General features: G+C 39.7%; 2 protein-coding genes and 1 non-coding gene across 3 annotated transcripts; all 3 read right to left on the bottom strand.

Annotated features, from left to right (window-relative positions):
• Nucleotides 1-1,270: 1,270 nt before the first annotated feature.
• commd1 (copper metabolism (Murr1) domain containing 1) lies at nucleotides 1,271-7,180 on the bottom strand. The gene is made up of 3 exons (XM_012869792.3): nucleotides 7,007-7,180; nucleotides 5,579-5,869; nucleotides 1,271-1,876 (listed from the first exon to the last, which is right to left on the bottom strand). The coding sequence occupies exons 1-3, from the start codon at nucleotides 7,178-7,180 to the stop codon at nucleotides 1,769-1,771; spliced, it is 573 nt and encodes a 190-aa protein (XP_012725246.3). The 3' UTR covers nucleotides 1,271-1,768.
• Nucleotides 7,181-8,375: 1,195 nt separating this feature from the next.
• Nucleotides 8,376-11,451, bottom strand: LOC105931208 (translation initiation factor IF-2). The gene is made up of 4 exons (XM_036136601.1): nucleotides 11,407-11,451; nucleotides 11,124-11,162; nucleotides 10,683-10,798; nucleotides 8,376-9,693 (listed from the first exon to the last, which is right to left on the bottom strand). The coding sequence occupies exons 3-4, from the start codon at nucleotides 10,796-10,798 to the stop codon at nucleotides 8,376-8,378; spliced, it is 1,434 nt and encodes a 477-aa protein (XP_035992494.1). The 5' UTR covers nucleotides 11,124-11,162; nucleotides 11,407-11,451.
• Nucleotides 11,452-16,602: 5,151 nt separating this feature from the next.
• On the bottom strand, nucleotides 16,603-18,742 carry LOC105931216. Its single transcript, XR_004931008.1, has 4 exons — nucleotides 18,684-18,742; nucleotides 18,420-18,460; nucleotides 18,112-18,227; nucleotides 16,603-17,309 (listed from the first exon to the last, which is right to left on the bottom strand). It is a non-coding gene; the product is annotated as an uncharacterized LOC105931216 (transcript).
• Between the last annotated feature and the right edge of the window lie 539 nt (nucleotides 18,743-19,281).

Raw genomic sequence — 19,281 nt, 5'->3', positions numbered from 1 at the left:
CAGTAAATGGCCATGTACTGACAGTGCTGGTCATATAATTAGGATGTCATGAAAAAGTAGATTTTTTTTTCAGATATATTTCAAGTGTTTATTTCTTTTAATTTTGATGATTATAACTAACAACTAATGAAAACCCCAAAATTCAGTATCAGAAAATTAGAATAATGTGAAAAAGTCCAATATTGAAGACACCTGGTGCCAGACTCTAATCAGTTAATTAACTCAAAACACCTACAAAGGCCTTTAAATGGTCTCAGTCTAGTTCTGTAGGCGACACAATCATGGGGAAGACTGCTGACTGGACAGTTGTCCAAAAGACGACCACTGACACTTCACACAAGGAGGACAAGACACAGAAGGTCATTGCTAAAGAGACTGGCTGTTCACAGAGCTCTGTGTCCAAGCACATTACTAGAGAGGCGAAGGGAAGGAAAAGATGTGGTAGAAAAAAATGTACAAGCAACAGAGATGACCGCAACCTGGAGAGGATTGTGAAATAAAAGCCATTCAGAAATGTGGAGAGGACCATGGCATCATGTTCTTAACTGGCCAGCAGAAGAGCTGAAGGCCACTATCAGAGCAACCTGGGCTCTCATAACACCTGAGCAGTGCCAGACTGATGGACTCCATGCCACGCCGCATTGCTGCAGTAATCCAGGGAAAAGGAGCCTCAACTAAGTACTGAGTGCTGGACATGCTCAGACTTTTCAGTTAGCCAACATTTCTGAAAATCTTTTCTTTTTTTTTTTTTGGTCTTAAGTAATGTTCTAATTTTCTGATACTGAATTTGGGGTTTTCATTAGTTGTCAGTTGCAATCATCAAAATTAAAAGAAATAAACACTTAAACTATATCAGTCTGTGTGTAATGAACAGATAATATAGAAGTTTGACTTTTTGAATGGAATTACTGAAAGAAATAAACTTTTTCATGATATTCTAATTATATGACCAGCACCTGTATTTCTTAGATGAATGGCAGGTGTAACATACAGTGGCAAAACACTGTGAAAATACTGGTTAGATCTAATCATGCCGTTTAAAATGAAGCTGATGTCTTTTGTAATACAGTTCCTGTCACACTTGAAGTGTGACACCAACACTGTACAGGTCGTTAGGTTTTTTTTTTTCTATTAATAAATAATTAAGACATGTGGACTCACTGGTGTCACGTTTGTCCTAAATTTAGATAATGTATCTGCCATTTTATCTGATTAACAATGATTTTAGAAAAAAAACTGGATTTATCCTCAGTAATTCGAAACATTATTTAACAAATCATACATTTCCCACACCGGTAAGCACCAGACCTAAGACCTGAATGGACAATGGCATTTTTTATTGAGGAAATGTTACTTGCATTCTGACAGAAGACACACATAATTTACATTATATCACCTGGATTGTTAGATTTGCCTCATTCAAAAGTACAGAAGTCCATAGTCAAATATGTGGTAAGAAATTCAAAGCAGGGATATAGGATTCCCTCAACACTTCCTGTAGCTGGCAGAGAAATATATATATATATATATATATATATATATATATATATATATATATATATAGACAACCACAGCCCAAATACCCTTTAGATTATTATTAAACCGGGTTTACTTCAGGTTTGGTCCATTACTTGCTGGTAATCTTCCAGTGAAAACAATAACTGCTTTCTTAAGGTCTCCCAGGCTAGTGTAAAACCACTATTCTGGCCAGAAGACCCAGCTAAACTTATCCAGAGGTCCAGTGTTCTCTGACAGTCTCTCTCGGGGTTCATGTGCTGTGAACTATTCTGTCTATGCTCTCCTGGATGTCAGCCATCTTCTTCAGCACCTGGTTCACCTTGGTTTCGTCAAACTCCAGACACACAAACTCAGAGTCCTGATGGAAAACAAGAAAAGATGAGGAATAAAGAACAATGTTATTATATCAAACACATTTTAATGTTAATAAAAGAGTGTTAGGGGACACATGATGATGCCAGATTACAAAGAAATGGAGGCTGTTGACAATAAACCGAAACAGAAACTGCCATACTGTCACTAATTACACTTCAACTCTTAGCTGTGTTATCAAACATTTACTGTATTTGACACAAAGTTTTCACATAGGGCAAATTTGCCAAAATTGTGACTATAGTATAAAATTGTGACATGTTTGCTATATCCCTACAGCTCAGCAAAAATCTTTAATGATGCTCTATGGGACCAATATTTTGCATCAAGTTTACATTACAATTTTGTATTTGATCCAGTTTTGTACTTTATTCACAAATGAAATATGTCTGATTACAGGGCTGTCTGAATGTCCATCCAGTCCAAGTATGAGTAGTTTACACTCCTTGACAGTGACAGAAACATCGAACCAGCAATAAATACACATATGAGCAATTTTATTTATTTCACACCTAGATAAACTGCTCTCCATGTGCATTTTGAACATTTTAGGTGTGCAGATTCAGTACCACAAGGTCCCAGTATAACACACACACACACACACACACACACACACACACACACACACACACACACGCTCCTTCTCTGTGTGCTTGTGGTTTGTTTTCCATGCGCTCATAGCCTCTCTCCTACTCTCATGTGGACCCGTTTCTACTGTGTTTTTGTAAAGAGAATTTCTTGCTAAGGCCTTGTACACATGTAGCCGGGTCTTTATAAAAACAATTGTACCCTTGGCAAAAATCTTTACAATGGTCTCGTACACATGATCGTTTTCAGAAAAGTTCTTATCCACAGCACATATACACGGCGGAGCGTTGTTTTAAACATGCCAAACACATAGGGGGCAGTGCACCGCAAAGCTAAAACCTATGACAGCCAATCATCCTTTCAGACAACCATGTGGTCCCTCCGTATTGCAAGGCTGACCTCCAACCGCTCCTTCTTCTTTGCGCCTCAATATACTGGAGCAGTTGGCCTTGTAAAAACAAACAAGCACAAAAAGTCTGAACCCACGTAAAAGTCAGCTCCTCTCTGATAGCATTCATTATTGCTCCACTTGCATGGCCAAGTCTATAACAATGGTCACACACGTGACATCATCGCTGCATAATTTGTCACAGACTGTGATACGTGGGACCCTAACACTCGGTTCTGCCATGCACACACGCAAACACAAATATGGGGTTTTCTCAAATCTGGTGGTATGGCCTATGGACAAATCTGCATCTCCATAAGGGATATTGGTTGTCATTCTTTTATTTATATTTGGTGTATTTTAATCAAAGTGATATCCATTGGAACTGAGTACATGGAAATCCATTACATAACTCACCCCGATGTAACAGCATAACTCCGGTGGTAAAGTGATGGTAGCAGCATCATTGCTAACATGGGCTAACGTTCAAAGCTATAACAAATACTAATCACCATTGACCAATGCTCTCAGTGCTGGTACGATTCAAACTCCTGAGTCTGACTCGCTGTGGGGCAGTGAGTGTGTCTGACTGAGAAGCTTTTATACCCACACTGGGGACATGGTGACAAAAGCATGTACCATTTGAACCGACAGGAAAATTTAACTGCAATAGCTACCTTTCAACCCTAAGAGGGCAGCACTAAGATGGTTTTAAGACAAATATTGCAGAACTAAAGTTCACAAGAATATTTTAAAAATCGCACAGTAGCATTGAAATAGCACCCGTAGTCCCAGTTTATACAGTTTATCTGCAAATAAAATTACAAGTTTTACAAGTTAGGTGCAAGTTACACTTTACATACTTTGTGCCTGTATATTTTGTTTTCAATAAACTCTGCTTTTGATATTTAGTTTTATCTTGGTATTAAGTGGTGACGCCTTAATAATCTACCAAAGTTTTATTAAAATACTAACATATATTAAGCTCCCTGGCCAGACTCCATGTGGTGCTGGCACATGTTTACACACATGACAAAACATCAGCAACCAGATTCACTAAAGTGTAAAAGAAATATAAGCCATCTTTCTAAGACGCCAGCAGATTCCCTCACTTTTTTAATTTAGCTCTTTCCTCAACCTGCTCAGTCCCAACAAGTTGGCGACAGCACTATGGGTCGACCCTCATCGGACAAGAACAAACTTCTAGGGCAGTGTTTAGCAAACTTTTTATAACAGGTACCACTGTAGGAAACAGTCAGGTTTCCCAGTACTGCCACACAGATAATCTAATGCAGTTATACAACAGCACTAGGACTTTTTTTTTTTTTTTGGAAGCAAAGATTAAGCTTAAACCACTCCTGTTTTTAGAGGTTACTTAGCTTTTTATCACTTGAAAATGACTGATAACAAAATATTTTGAGAACCCCTAAAGGCAATCCAAGCACCACCAGTGGTATGTGTGCTGCAGTTTAAGAACCATGGCTGTAGGAGAACCTGGCTCAGGATGGGGGTTTAGAGAAGACAAAGGAGACAAACACACAGAAACTACTGGCAACAAAGTTCTGCATAGCGTACGTAAGCATGGTACCCTGAAGGTCCCGGATTCAGGGTGGTACGAAAACACAGAGAAAAAGGAGAGGAAGCTGACCATTGCCTGGATTAGGTCACAAGAGGTCAGTGTTTGCTGTATCTATATTCCAACAATCTATACCATCAAAGATAATTTTTACATTTCCATTCATATTCCAGAAAGATCTGCTAGTGTGCCCAACTCTTGCTTGGTCTTAAAGCCTGTTTTTTATGTCAACAAAGCACACGTGAATTTCTCAGCGCATTATCCTTAAAGTGTCAACTTTATCTCGCTCAAAATGTACTTATTTCTATGGAATCAGGTTGCGTCACCAATATGAGGAACATACTAAGATACTTCTATCCAGGTTAAGAAAATCACAGTGCAAGTGTCCAGCTGATGACCTGCGCTGCTCCACATCAAAACCAGAGGAAAACATGCCCTCTCGGTGGCCGTTCATGATAAAGCACATTTATGGAACCTGAATGTAGATTAATATGGTGGATTCCCCTTGAAGGGTTAAGCTCTGTGAGATTTATGCCTGGGAGGGGCTCTGAAGCTGCTTTCAGAGAAATGGAAACTAAAATGTAGCTTTCTCGTGGGACTGAGGCTTATTAAAAGCTACAAGTAATCTGGTCTCAATCAGAACCAGGCTTCCACCACGGTAAAATCTGTCCTCTAATCCAGCTCACACCCAGTCTGTCAGCAGTGTTTACTGTAATTCAGACTGTAGAAAACCACACAGTTTGTTGGCTCAGGAATGTTCCCTGTGTTTCCCTCATATCAGCGGCTCAAATGTATGACAGCATGTTTAGAAGCAATCAGGTGACCAGTTTGCTACTAAACAGTAGAACAACTGTGGCAGGTCACAGGAGAATCTAGGTTCTTGAGCAATCTTTGACGTTTAATGTTTAACACCTCTTTAGTGATTCAAGATTTTAGATTAGCTTTTATATTAGTGCCTGCACAAGCTGTGTTAAACTTGACTTAGAAACAATACAATGCTGCAGAGTAATGATTACACAGGAAGTACCTTGAAAACGAAGCATGTGACCCTGAAGAAAAAGCCAAATCTAAACAAATATTCCTCATACGTTCTGCTGCTACAGTCGGTATGTGTGCAGAACTGAATTGGTTCTAACCTGCCCAGATCTGCCGAGCTCCAGCTCCATCAGGGCGACGGGCCCCCTGTGGTCAGCGTTCCCAGAGCTGTCACCAGTTTGCAGGTCCACTCTCCAGGAGAGACCTCTGAGCGTGGGTTCCCAGCGACACTGAGCCAGCAAGCTCTCCCTCACCCGCACTCGCTGGCTCTTCCAGAAGCGGGAGAGGGCGGCAGCCTGCTCAGCACTCAGCCCGCTGCCACCCTGCCTCTTGGTCTGGGCTGTGAGGAAGGCCTCCAGCTGGGCATGGTCCATGTCGGCTGTGGCAATGGACTTCAGGAAGTAAGAAGAGAGCAAAAAGAGAGTCAGACGAGGTGAAACCCAAAGCTGCTGTTCTGCATTTCTACTGTTGATTTCTGTTCAACTACAATTTTGGCACATTCCTTTAGCTAGATTCCATTGATATAATATTTGCTTGAACAGATTTGATATAAAAAAGAATGTATTACTAAATTTTCAAATATGATTTCCAAATACGTTATGATTACAATACAATATGAGTCAAACCTTTCAATCGTTTTATTTTTGTAAGCTAAAAATCCATTTAATATCACAGTGAAAGAGTTACAGTTTATCTAAATACTATCACATAATCAGAGAATGGAAAATAACTAATGTATTTTTTGGGACAAAACTCTACACCATAAATAAGATCTATTTTCTAAATACAGTGCAGCAACACAAAAGTCCATATCTTAAAAAATAAATAAAAAATTACATTTTTAGATTAAATATATTTCAGCTGCACAATATATCAATACACTATTGTTATCACGATTATGTATATTTAAACCCCCAAGCGTGCAAATACCAACAATACTTTTGGCCTGCTGGGTAGGGTTACATTGCTCTAGAGGTCCAATACTTGATGTATATTTGTTGGTGAGCCCACAAACAGTGAGATCAATTTAATGACAGCATTACATGCTATAACATGAAACTAAAAATAAACCGAAGTTAAATGAATTTCAGCTCCAAAAAAAGAAATTTGATCCTCTGTTTGGTTCAGGTGCTCAACAGTTGCTGTGACGTTCTAAATTAGCAGGCAATGCTGCCCCCTGCTGGCAACACTTATTAAACGAAGCAGGAGCACTTCAGAGTTTGTTGGCAATTTACAAACAGCATTTTGAAGGGAGACCTTGATACATTTTAAGCTATCTGAGCTTTAAATTGCATGCCGACAGAGTACAGTGAGCTGTGAAGTCTTACTTCAGCCGGTGACTAACACCAACAGACTGATACTTAGCCTGAGTCCTGCAAAAATAACCTGCTTATCGCCTTAGCATTTATATTACCTTTTTTCCCCTGACACTATACATACTGTTCGTTCCAATGTAATCATAATGGTGCTTGTACCTATTAGTTTTGGGTTGTCTGTAGAAGCAGGTAGGAATAAATAGTTTTTCCTACCTTTACGAGTCCTTTCATTTTTTCGTACAATGCCTTGAATTCCTCCGGCGCCATTTCCGGGTACAGCTCATTTTTCAGCAGGTCTTCTGTAATTTCGCTTTTATTGTAATACACCATTTGAGCTAATCCATTCAGCAGACCGTTCAACGATTTGGTTGCCTCCACATCCGCCATGTTTACGTGTGATTCACATGAATGGGGTGGATCGTCACGTGAACGCTACAGGTGCATAGGATTGTGGGAGATGTAGTTTTCATCTAATGGTGTTAAAACCTGATGTGCATTAGCGCCACCAACTGGTATGGAGTGTGATTCATTTTAAATAAAGTTCCTAATTTACTATATAATCAAATTCATTAATCAAATTTGTTTTCTTAAAAAATCAAATAATAAGGTGTACATTTTGCTCTATAAACTTCTTGCAATGTGTATATTATATTAAACCTTTCTTTAATTATTTCAAACTCTTTCCTTGTGATTCTTTTTTCTTTGTCCTCCTTTCGGCCCTGTCTTCCTGTTCTTATTTCTCCTGCTGGTTTTTGTACCATAAAAGAAATGGATGAGACCTAGAGACTGTGACCGTTGCCAAGGTTGCACAGATACTGAGCAAGGATTTGAAGGTTTTAACATCACAGAAAGTCATATTTAGTAAATTAGAAAATTCCATTGAGGCCCTTTTGTCAGGTTAAAAGTACCTTGTGAAAATAATCTTTTAGAAGGTTATAAGCATGCTTTTTATTTTGGCACGTTTGTGCATTATTGTTGTTTTATTGATTGTTTCTGATGTAATATTCTGGTCCTAAATACTGGATTTCCATCAGGTGTAAGCAGAGAAGTAGCTAAAATAATGGCTTGAGAACATCAGTCGGTGTGTGATCAATCTATATAATGTGTTTCACTAGCGAATTGAACAACTGAAATCAATGAACTGTCTGTATACCTTTCTTATTATGCAGAGGTGGTCAAAGTGTGGCCCGGGGGTCATTTGTGGCCACTGCAACATAGCTCCCAACTAAATGCTTTCTTGTAGAAATTACATTTGAGTACACAAAAATACAAAAAGAGACATTACAATGCAAAACATAATTTTAATCAGAAGGAGCAAACGACCAAAAAACAAGTTTACATTTGTCACACAGATATATATATATATATATGTATGACCACATGCTTTGAAATAAATCATCCCAGTTTAGACGAACTGAACTATATTTGTTTAGCTTGTCAAAATAAAATGGTTGTGTCAGATTGAATAAAACAAGCGTTTGTGGACAATCTAACTGTATTTTTCATCAACACTCTTTATTGTGTGTTGCTCAAAATTTCCAAGATTTTCATAGGAGTTTAAGTTATGGTAACTTATAGTTTTCTACCCCCATCTCCTGCTTCTCCTACGTCTTCCTCCTCTCCTCATCCTGCCTCCTCTCCTGCTTCTGCCTCCTCTCCTCACCCTGCCGCCTCTCCTACGTCTTCCTCCTCTCCTCATCCTGCCTCCTCTCCTGCTTCTGCCTCCTCTCCTCACCCTGCCGCCTCTCCCTCTTCTGCCTCCTTTCCTCACCCTGCCGCCTCTCCCTCTTCTGCCTCCTTTCCTCACCCTGCCTCCTCTCCTGCTTCTGCCTCCTTTCCTCACCCTGCCTCCTCTCCCTCTTCTGCCTCCTTTCCTCACCCTGCCTCCTCTCCTGCTTCTGCCTCCTTTCCTCACCCTGCCTCCTCTCCCTCTTCTGCCTCCTTTCCTCACCCTGCCTCCTCTCCTGCTTCTGCCTCCTTTCCTCACCCTGCCTCCTCTCCTACGTCTGCCTCCTTTCCTCACCCTGCCTCCTCTCCCACGTCTGCCACCTTTCCTCACCCTGCCGCCTCTCCCTCTTCTGCCTCCTTTCCTCACCCTGCCGCCTCTCCCACGTTTACCTCCTTCTTTCACCTTACCACCTTGCCCTAGTTTCCCTTGTTCACCTTCTCCTTTTAGCATTTCGCCTTTCTTTCCCTTTTGCCTGTTCCTGCCCTTTCTCGCTCTCCGTCCCCCCATGATATCAGCCATTCCTTCAGCTACATTAGGGTTTTCATCAATATCTTGGTTGCTGCTTATGGCCAGAGAGGGGCCAAGCCAGTTATTTGGACCCGAATCATAGCCTTCATCAGTGCCTGAATCCGTGGCAGGTGACCCTATTTCTGTACCTGCCTCTTGCTCGTCATTTGATTGCACCGTGTCTGCAACACAGGACGGTGCAACACCACTACCTGCTCTGCAGCTTGTGCACCGAAAAGAATCATCTGGCTCATAACAACGGAATATGTTTTCAAGCCCAAACTTTGAAAGCTCTTGCTGCTTGAACTCTTCAGCATCAGCAACATCAGCCACCTTAGAAAACACAAAAGCATAATTTCTCCAGTTTTGAATAATGCTAGTGATCTTGCTTGCGATGCCATTTGCCTTCGGGTACCCTTCAGAGTAGACTATGAGGACATTGCCCTCACTGCTTTTTATGAGGGGCTGCATTTTCTCTAGAACACGAGCCAGTGCGTCGGACTGGGCTGCTGCAACAATCCTGGTGCCTTGGTACACTTGACCAAGCGACAGAGCTTGTTTCACTGAATCTGCTGGGTCATCCTGGAGAACTTCTGTAAGACTGTCTGGGTCTTGGTTCACAGGGACATTCACAGCCAGACTGTAGGTGTCACCCAGTTCATACCTGTCAAAAAGAGATGTTACATAAACTGTCAGTACTCTAGTTCTTGTCAGAGTTCTTGTTAGATTATAATTAATTTGAGAAGTTATGAAATATGGAAGGTGGGTTAACAGGTATTTAAAAGTAGCAGTAAAATCAGTCTCAGCATGGAAATTGTGGACATGTTAAAATTCATATATTTAACTGAGACTGTACCAGTTGTATAGAGTACATATTTTCTATGCTGTTTTACATCCCTCCATCCACTGTTTCCACTTGTCGAGATCGGGATGCATGGACAACAGAGCGCCTCATTCTTTGTCTAAAGCTGAGCCCAGTCTCCCTCCGGAGGAAGCTCGTTTTGGCTGCTTTTATCCGGGATCTAGTCAACATTTATACCTCATGACCATTGGTGAGGTTCAAAACGTAGACGGAGCAGTAAACTGAGCGCTTTGCTTTTTGGTTCAGGTCTTTCTTCACCGCAACGGACCTGAACAGCTCCCGCACTAGTTATAAAAAAATCTCACTGTTACTGTTTTATATTCACAGCACAAACCTTAAGATTAAATAAACATCTGTGCTGATTTCAATAGACAGAAATTAAACAAATTAAAATAAATTAAATATCAGTTTCCCATTTTCTGCCAGAGAGTTAAGCGTGACCTGACGCTGCCTATAGGGAGAGACAGTGCAGCAACCACTGAATACAAGCTCTTTTTTAAAATGGCATTTCATATATTTATCACACTATTTCAGTTTTATTCATTTATTTAATTCACTTGAGAGACCTTTTCCTTTTATAGAATTACAGCTTTCCATGAATTGATTGATTATGCCTTTCAGTGTGTTGCAGCAAATTAACAAGCACAACTAAGGAAATGTTTTACTGTTAGTTTCCAAAATCCTAGCAGGCTTGGTTGCCCTGTTGGTGATAACACAGCAATCTGCAATAAGTTGTTACAGTCCCGTATTCTGCAGGAAGCGTTAAGAGCAACAATTGTTTTCAAACTTACTCATTCCTGATGTGCAGTACAATATCTTTTAGCCAGTTCTCTTCTACTGCAGCTAAACTGCTTTGAGGAGACAGGAAGAAGGCCAGAACCAGAACCACCCAGCGCAGGACAGCCATCTATATTGATCAAATTTGACAAAGAGAATAATAAAATCATGTACTTAAGCTCATGACAAACAATATTGTGCAATGACGATATATCAAAATTATGAAAAATCAACATTCAAATTACAGTTTTATTCTACTGTTAGTTTTAAATTAGTTTATTTGTATTATTAGTTTTAAAGGTTAACATCCAAAGGTCTAACCAAGGTCTAGGCCTGCAAATTAGCCCTTAGCTAGATGGACTATGGATAGGACAATGCTTCCTTTTAAAAGTAACACTGGTTCATGTGTTGTCCCTGCTCAAATAAATCTGAAATAAATAAATGGTTAGCTTTACCTTCCTGCTGAGTTCCAGAGGACTCTTCCAGCTCTGAATCTAATGATATCACACAAATATACATGGTTTTACAGCAAATGTTTAAAAATATAGTATTAAACATGTAGAATGATTTCACATTTTTATATTTTAAACAATTTAATAGTATTTTTTATTTCAACACGAGGTCTACTTAAAATATTAAAGACAAAACTATGCAACACATAATCAAAGCTGTTGTGCATTTTGAGTCATGAAATTGCAACATTGTTACAATATTAACAATCATCTTCATTACTGGTACCTTTAGTTTCGATGAACAAAGACTCGTCGTCCACTTTGTCTGTGCTGCTGTAATGATGCTCAGACAGGGAAGTGGATTGTTATTTATGCATAGCACACCTCATTGAATAAGGTATGCAAATTAGACCAAGCATTGTAAATGTATTAATAGCTACTTTTTCCACACTTTTTGTTAACCAAAAAACAGAGAAAATGTGTTAAACCGATGTTTTGTTCCAGAATACATTAATGTGTTGCTTAGAAAACAGTAAAAAATTTTGGTGATTTGTTGAACGACAGATTTGTAAGGAAAGGTTTAATAAAATGGCACAAAAAACACAGATGGCCTACATTTGTAACTTAGATCTATCCCTTAGTGTTCCCCTTCAGGTCCTAGTACGTGTGGTGAAATAAAAAACATTTTATTGATGCAACACTTTGTCTGATAGAGAGATTACTTGTGTTTCCTGTCATTAAACTAAGATAACAGGAAGTTCAAAATGTGTGAAAAATATGTATCATCACTTACTTTTGCAAGTCATGCAAGACTTGCACTCCTGCACCAAAATGTTCATGGTAATCAGTTGGTATAATAAAGTTACCCAATGTTTTTGTAAACCTGCTATCTATTTAAAAATCAAAAGTAGTAAACTCATAATTTTCACATCATCTAACTAATTTATTAGGCTTTTGCTGAATAATTTTCTTATTTGGTATAAAATGTATTGGTCCTTCATATCCTTGTGATCTAGCATGCTGCTAAAACATTCTGTGCACTAATCCACAGTGCTAAATGCTAATCAGTGTTAATCTGCATTTTAATTTTTATACTTTGTATGTTCAAGCTTTTAGATGCATGAAGTGAATTTGTTGGTCAACCATTGGTTTGTGACCCGGAGGAGAAACTCACTACTTCATTTATTTGTTTTCTGTGTCTTTTTGTATTTTGCTGTTGTTTCCTGCTTCCACATAACTTGGCAAACCTGATTGATAACGTGTAGCACTGTCCGTTCTGCAGACCATCAATCTGGGCCTGCTCCCATTCAATCCAGTTGGGAAAAGCATAGACATAATATAAGAGTAGACGCGTCATTGGGCGGGTTCTGCCTATGCTGCGATGCGTCAGAGCGTCCGCCATCTTAAATGTGGCAAATCGGCAGTTACTCAGTCACTTAAACAGCATCAGAGGGACTTTAATCTCTGAATATACTTTGTATTCGTAGTATTTTTTTTTTGTAATATTACAAGTTTATTTTCGTATCCCTTTAGCTTCATTCTCCTGAATTTATTCTCCTAAAGAATAAAAATAATTAAAATAATCTAACCTGGCCCTATTACTCCAGGAGTGAAATAATTCTACAAACTGTGACTATTCTGGAAATGTCCCCCCTTAATTCTCATAATATGATGTTTTTATCATAACATTATCACTTTTGTGTTTGTTAGTTTATTTTTACTTTAGGACTTTTTTTTCCTCATATTATTAATTTTACCTCTTTAATACTCACCCAAAAAGTTTGTTCCTAAAGGTTCACATGTGACACGGGTTTATGAAATAATGAAGACCACAATGTTTAGATTTAACAAATTTATCCTTATATTCATAACACATAAACACACACACACACATACATATATATATATATATATATATATATATATATATATATATATATATATATATATATATATATATATATTGCAGCACAGGAGTGAGGCATCTTTTCTGATTCACGTTCACAATAACAGAACTCGACTTTTTTCTGCCACATACAATATGGCGGTGACGTTGACGTGCGAACCTGCGCCCTATGACGCGTCTACGTATATGATGTCTATGGGGAAAAGCAGGACATTCAGCAGAACTTTCCAAGCTGATTGGCCAAAAGGACACCTAGTGCCCGCCCATCAAAGGTTGGTTTTAGCCAATCAGGGTATCAAATGAAAATGTTGAGAGAAACAGGCACCATGAGAAACCACAACAACTACTGCTGGTCATGGCGTATTTATTTGGATAGTGACACTTGTGGCAGTCGTGGATTCTGATAAAACGGACGTGAGAGCAGCACCTACACATTAGTTCTCCAGCACTGTCATGTTTATTTTGGTTCAGCTGTGGGCTTGGCACCTATTGCCTTCATCGCAGCTGTATGTCCCTCCTTAAACCATAATACTGCAACACGATTGGCCGACCTGTTCTGGGTTGGTTCTTGAACAGTTGAGGTGGAAGCAGGACAAGATGGATTCTTGTGTGTTTGTGAATGTATAAATGCCAGGAGAATTCAGCTTGTAGGCAAAGTACGCTTCCACACTGCTGGCACTTTTACCAGAGATCTACTCCTAAAGCATCAGGGAATCTACTCTGGGCAGTTTTTCCTCCACCTTTTGTTGAACCGGAGAGCTTCTCGGAGATTCAGGTCGGAAGTGCGACAGCTCTCTGTGGAAGACCGTAACTATGTTTTGCATCTGTCAAACTGCAGTAGTGCAGTTCAGTTCACCTCTGGTGTTTTAAGCAGTCATACATGCCAATTCTGCTCACTTGCAGCATTTCCTCTATAAACTATCCTAGAGGGGCAGTCCCAACCCTGTAGCATTGCACGTCCTCAGTGTTCGCAGTCTTCAAATAGTGCCATAGCACACTGTGAGCTATTATGTTAAATGACCGGCCAGTCATGAATCCTACCAAACCTCCATTGGCCACCACGCCTATGGGTGTGACTGACGTTAGCCACTAATTCCCTTAGACAATTGCGCTGTTGCCCGGTCCATTTGAGAAAACCTCTTCTTGTCTCATTTAGCCTCCAGCCTGTCGGTCTCTGTGCAGTTTGCATGGCTGTATCATTTCTCAGCAAGCAGGATGCCTGCAGCGGTAAGGGGCGCCAATTCCTCACACATTTATAGCTCAGCATCTACAGCTCAGCACCACCATCTGACCTATCCGACGATCAGCAACCCCAGCCCTGAGAATGGACACAACCCCTCCACCATGCACGCTGCAAACCCCCTGCGGCATCCAAACTCGCTGCACCAACCCCGTCCCAGGACACAATGATGAGCACCAAACCACAATGCTGAGTCCACCCCTGTCCACAAGAAGAACCCATGCCCACGCTAGCCCAGTACCTTAGCTACTAATCTATACCTAAGGTACTGTTAATGACACTGGCAAAGAGAGGTCCTTTATTTTACTGGGGCTTAGAACCTTTCAGTCATCCTATACACATATTTTAGCACGTATAACTAGTATGTGGTGAAATGTTCTTTTTCGTCATCTTTCTGATTTGTAGATAAGACAGAAAAACAGGAGTTAAGTACATCTCTGCCATGCTGTTCCACCCCAGGCCCAGCACAGGATGACAGCTGCCACAGCACAGAAGATAGATGTACCCTCTCTGTTTGCAAACAGCCTGGCAGGGGTCTGCTCAAATATAGTGTTGCGTGTTGTCCTCAACTGCATTTAAAACTGGGGGGTTTGGAGTGGTCAACACAAGGTTGATTTAGTCACTAAGAAAGTGTGGCGAGCAGTTTATCCACCCAAACATCCATCCATCCTTCCAGTGCCATCTTTCTATCCAAGTTCAAGATGTAGGGACAACAGTTCCAGGAAGGAGAACCAGTTCTCCCTCTCCTTGGCGACTCTCTCCAAGTCAGTTCAGGGAATCCAAGGAATTTCCAGCCCAGAAAGACAGTTTCCTCCAGCATGGATCTGCCCCAGAGTCTCTTCCCACTGGGAAGTCTGTAACCTTTCTGATTTTTCACCATGCCTAAGCTTTTGGCTTTGTAACCACAGAAGTTGCAGTCCTCATAGTCTGATACCTGTCAGGTGTTTCAGGAGTCCCCATAGCCCACCGAGCCCTGAAGGCTTTCTTCTGTAGCTTGAAGACTTCCATCCCTGCTGGTTTCCACAAACATGTTGTGGCTCCACGATCTGCAGCTCCATCTGCAGCTGAAGCCAAGAACAGGGCCCATTAACATCTCCAACCTCCCTCAGATGCAGGAAACTCTTCCTGTGGTATGTGCTGAAGATCCTTCAGAAGGGATCCTCTGTCTAGCACCAGAATTCCAATAACAAAACACCACTTAGATTAAGATTGGGGATGGCATTCCTCCTAATTACACCTTTCATGGTCCATTGTTACTCCATTGTTGTCAACATAGTCATTGCAGTCCCCCAGAAGCACAACCTCAGCCCATTTCTGCCTGTTAAACGACATTCCATGACTCAAAAGACTATTTGCAAAGAATGGACAGAACTATTCATTTTTAAAAATCTGCTAAAGCAATAGCATTCTAAAATTGTTATATTTCTCATTGCAAATAACAGTTTCTTACTTATATATGACACCCATGTTAATACCCTTTGCACTTTCTGTGGATAATTTAATTCCCTACAAGTATGCTCTGTACAAAAACACAAAGAAGAAAGCATCATTTTCACATTTTATTATTTTTTACATTTCATACTTGCTAACAGTGGGTCACAATAGTCAATGTGTTTTCATTTGATCTTTATTTTAGCAAGAAGCAGATTTGTTAACATTATTTTATTGAAAATATACTGTTTTATTTAGCTGTATTTTGGAAGCAAAAAGAATATATCAAGAACTGATACACCAACCACATAAAGCACAATTAAAATAATACAAATTGAGGAAAACAATTTTATTTAAATATACTCAATATTTTGTTTGTTTTAAAGCCTTTTACTGTAATGTAAATTATTCAAACTCCCTTCCCTTCCCGCCACCTCTTTTAGACTTTCCTCCCTTTCCCTTCCTACCACCTTTTTTAGATTTTCCTCCTTTACCCGCCTTGCCACCTTTTTTAGCCTTTCCTCCTTTTCCCCCCTTGCCACCTTTTTTAGCCTTTCCTCCTTTTCCCCCCTTGCCACCTTTTTTAGCCTTTCCTCCTTTTCCTACCTTGCCACCTTTCTTAGCCTTTCCCCCTTTCCCCACCTTGCCACCTTTTTTAGCCTTTCCTCCTTTTCCCACCTTGCCACCTTTTTTAGCCTTTCCCCCTTTCCCCACCTTGCCACCTTTCTTGGCCTTTCCTCCTTTCCCCACCTTGCCACCTTTTTTAGCCTTTCCCCCTTTCCCCACCTTGCCACCTTTTTTAGCCTTTCCTCCTTTTCCCCCCTTGCCACCTTTCTTGGCCTTTCCTCCTTTCCCCACCTTGCCACCTTTTTTAGCCTTTCCTCCTTTCCCCACCTTGCCACCTTTTTTAGCCTTTCCTCCCTTTCCCTTCCTACCACCTTTTTTAGCCTTTCCTCCTTTTCCCACCTTGCCACCTTTCTTAGCCTTTCCTCCTCTTCTCAACCTACAAACGGCTCCTGTACTTTCTTTGTTTTCCTCACTATCTGTTTCTTCCAGCGTGCGTTTTTCTAAACGTGTATCTTGCTCATCACTTGATGACAGTGTGTCTGCAACACATGGATATGCAACATTCCCAACAGAGCTACAGCTTGTGCATTGAAAAGAGCCACCAGGTTCATAACAACGGAATATGTTTTCAAGCCTGAATTTTGAGAGCCCCTGCTGTTTGAAAAGTTCTGCTCTTTCAGGTATACCAGCATCAGCAATATAAGCTACTTTAGAAAATACAAAAGCATAACTTCTCCAGTTTTGAATGATTTTGTTAATGTCGGCAGCAATGTCATTGTCATTTATATTTGGGTATTCTTCAGAATAGATTATGATGGCATTGCCCTGACTGCTTTTTTTGTTCACTTTTAGGTTCTCCAGAACATGGGACAGTGCGACTGACTGTGCTGTGGCAATCATTATTTTGCCTTGATACACTTCGCCCTTTGAAACTGCTCTTGCCACTGTGTCTGGTGGGTCATCCTGAAGAACTTCCATCAGTCTGCTAGGGTCTAGGTTCTCTGGAATATTTACAGCCCAGCTGTAAGAGTCACCCAGTTCATACCTGTCAAAAAAAAAAAAACATTCCACAATTGTCATTATTTGGTTTTGTGCAAAACCTAAGAGTGGTTCAGTTTTTCTTTAGTGTTTTGAACGTATTTATAGATGAAAGATATATTAAAGGGATATAAATAGTTATATAGGAATAATTATAAATAGTTATTCTGTCCATTTGCAATGTCGTTCTGTCCATGTTATTTAGCTTACAGTGTTTCTACTTTAGTAAGCATAATGGGCCACTGGTCCTTGTAGCTGGTATTTTTTTGGTTGGAATCCAAAGAGCTGGGAATTTTTTTTTTTTTTGGGGGGGGGGCGGTAATGCCAGGGGATTTGAAAGCTATTTGAAATTAGCTTTGAGTTGCACAACCCTTGGAGTAGGTTCTGTAGATGTGTTAATTTAGCATAACGTAGCATCCAAGTGAAGCATTACGCTGAGTTCTCTTTGTTACAGAAGAAATACAGTTCTGGCTTTAAGTCTGGACGTGCTATTTAAAAGATTGTGGAGCATATCTGCTCATGCTGATCCCTGAAGATTGCCAAACCCATTTTATTGCTTTGTCTAATTTTTTTGTACTTTACTGCTTAGTGTTCAAGGCCCGTAACTCCCAGTAAAACAAAAAACAAAAGCCTACAATAATCAATATGGAAAAGTTTAAGGAAGATTTCCTAGGTTATTGTGTTCTGGTAAAAAAAAAAAATTAAAAAAAAAAAATCATTGGTGAATTAGGAAACGTGTCTTTCTTGGAGTTTTTACTGAATGTATAGAAACATGTTAAAATTAGGGTTAATCAACAATTTTGACTCACTTATTCCTTATGTTTTGTACGATAGCTGAAAGCCACTTCTGGTCTACAGCAGCCAGAGTGTTTTGAGAGGAAAGGAAGAAGGCGAAGGCCACAGCCAGGCAGCACAGGCTTTCCATCTGAGCAGAGAAAATTTTGACAAAGCACTTCATGTCACAAACTAACAGCTGTAGCAATAGAAACATTTCAGATTCACATAGTATTATACTGTAAGATAACACTTTTTAATTTAAGTATGTAAATGTTTGCTGTTAAATTAAAGGTTTGCTCTTTGATTACATAGTAAAATAAAATATGTGAATTTTTCATACCTTCATTTCTGTAGCCAGCTGAATTTGATTGTTCAGCAACCCTGAAAGAATAACACAAGTAAATGTAAAATACAGCAAACAGACACTATAATGCACCTTTCTTATCACACTAAAAGTTCTGGTTCACTAATTGTTTTGTAGCATCTACAGGAACAATTTTGTCCATCCATCCATCCATTTTCCAAACCGCTTTATCCCTCATGGGGTCGCGGGGGGTGGAACAATTTTGTTTTACATTAAATAGTAAAAAGATGGATTTCCTACCTTTAGGATGAAAGAACTGAGATGCTGCTCATCAGTTTTCTGCTGCACCTGTCCTGTTTTCAAAGAGAGGTCCTTCATTTATTGGAGCTTAGAACCTTTCAGTCATCCTGTACATGTACTTGAGCACGTATAACTTGTATGTGGTGAAATGTTCTTTTTCGTCACCTTTCTGATTTGTAGATAAGATAGCAAATAGGGGTTAACTTCAGGGACATTTGACTATTTACATCAAGCTTGTGAAAAATGTATGAATCCTACATAGAGTGTGTAGTTGGCTGATTTGGTGGGGGATTATAAAAAAGTAAGATACAGGAAAAAGGTCAACCAAGACACATAAAACACACTTTTTTTTTTTTTCTTTTTTAATTTAAATTGCATTGCGATTATGAAAATAAATCCAACTACAAAAAGTTTTTCCTACATGACAGTGTAATTGGGAAATACATACAAAGCCTCCCAAAAGTAAGTATTCCTATGGAATTTTATTTTGTATTTTGATATGTCACAACCACAACCGAGGAATAAAGTGGTAATAAAGTTAAATGTATGGTTGGGTTATAGTATAATATACCAAGCATTAAACATCTCACAGAGCTCT

The sequence above is a fragment of the Fundulus heteroclitus genome, chromosome 5, assembly GCF_011125445.2.
Source record: "Fundulus heteroclitus isolate FHET01 chromosome 5, MU-UCD_Fhet_4.1, whole genome shotgun sequence".
NCBI classification, from domain to species: domain Eukaryota; kingdom Metazoa; phylum Chordata; class Actinopteri; order Cyprinodontiformes; family Fundulidae; genus Fundulus; species Fundulus heteroclitus.
The sequence above is the reverse complement of the archived record's forward strand: the minus strand, read 5'-3'. Positions and strand labels throughout refer to the sequence as shown.

Bases quoted from the DNA above. Each gene is read 5' to 3' on its own strand.
- commd1 (XM_012869792.3), bottom strand. From the start codon at position 7,180: ATGGCGGATGTGGAGGCAACCAAATCGTTGAACGGTCTGCTGAATGGA. The intron at 5,870-7,006 runs GTAGGAAAAACT...TACTTCCTGAAG, and splicing joins AAATGAAAGGACTCGTAAAG to TCCATTGCCACAGCCGACAT. The intron at 1,877-5,578 runs GTTAGAACCAAT...GTTTTCCATCAG, and splicing joins AGCTCGGCAGATCTGGGCAG to GACTCTGAGTTTGTGTGTCT.
- LOC105931208 (XM_036136601.1), bottom strand. From the start codon at position 10,798: ATGGCTGTCCTGCGCTGGGTGGTTCTGGTTCTGGCCTTCTTCCTGTCT. The intron at 9,694-10,682 runs GTAAGTTTGAAA...TCTTTTTGACAG, and splicing joins GTACTGCACATCAGGAATGA to GTATGAACTGGGTGACACCT.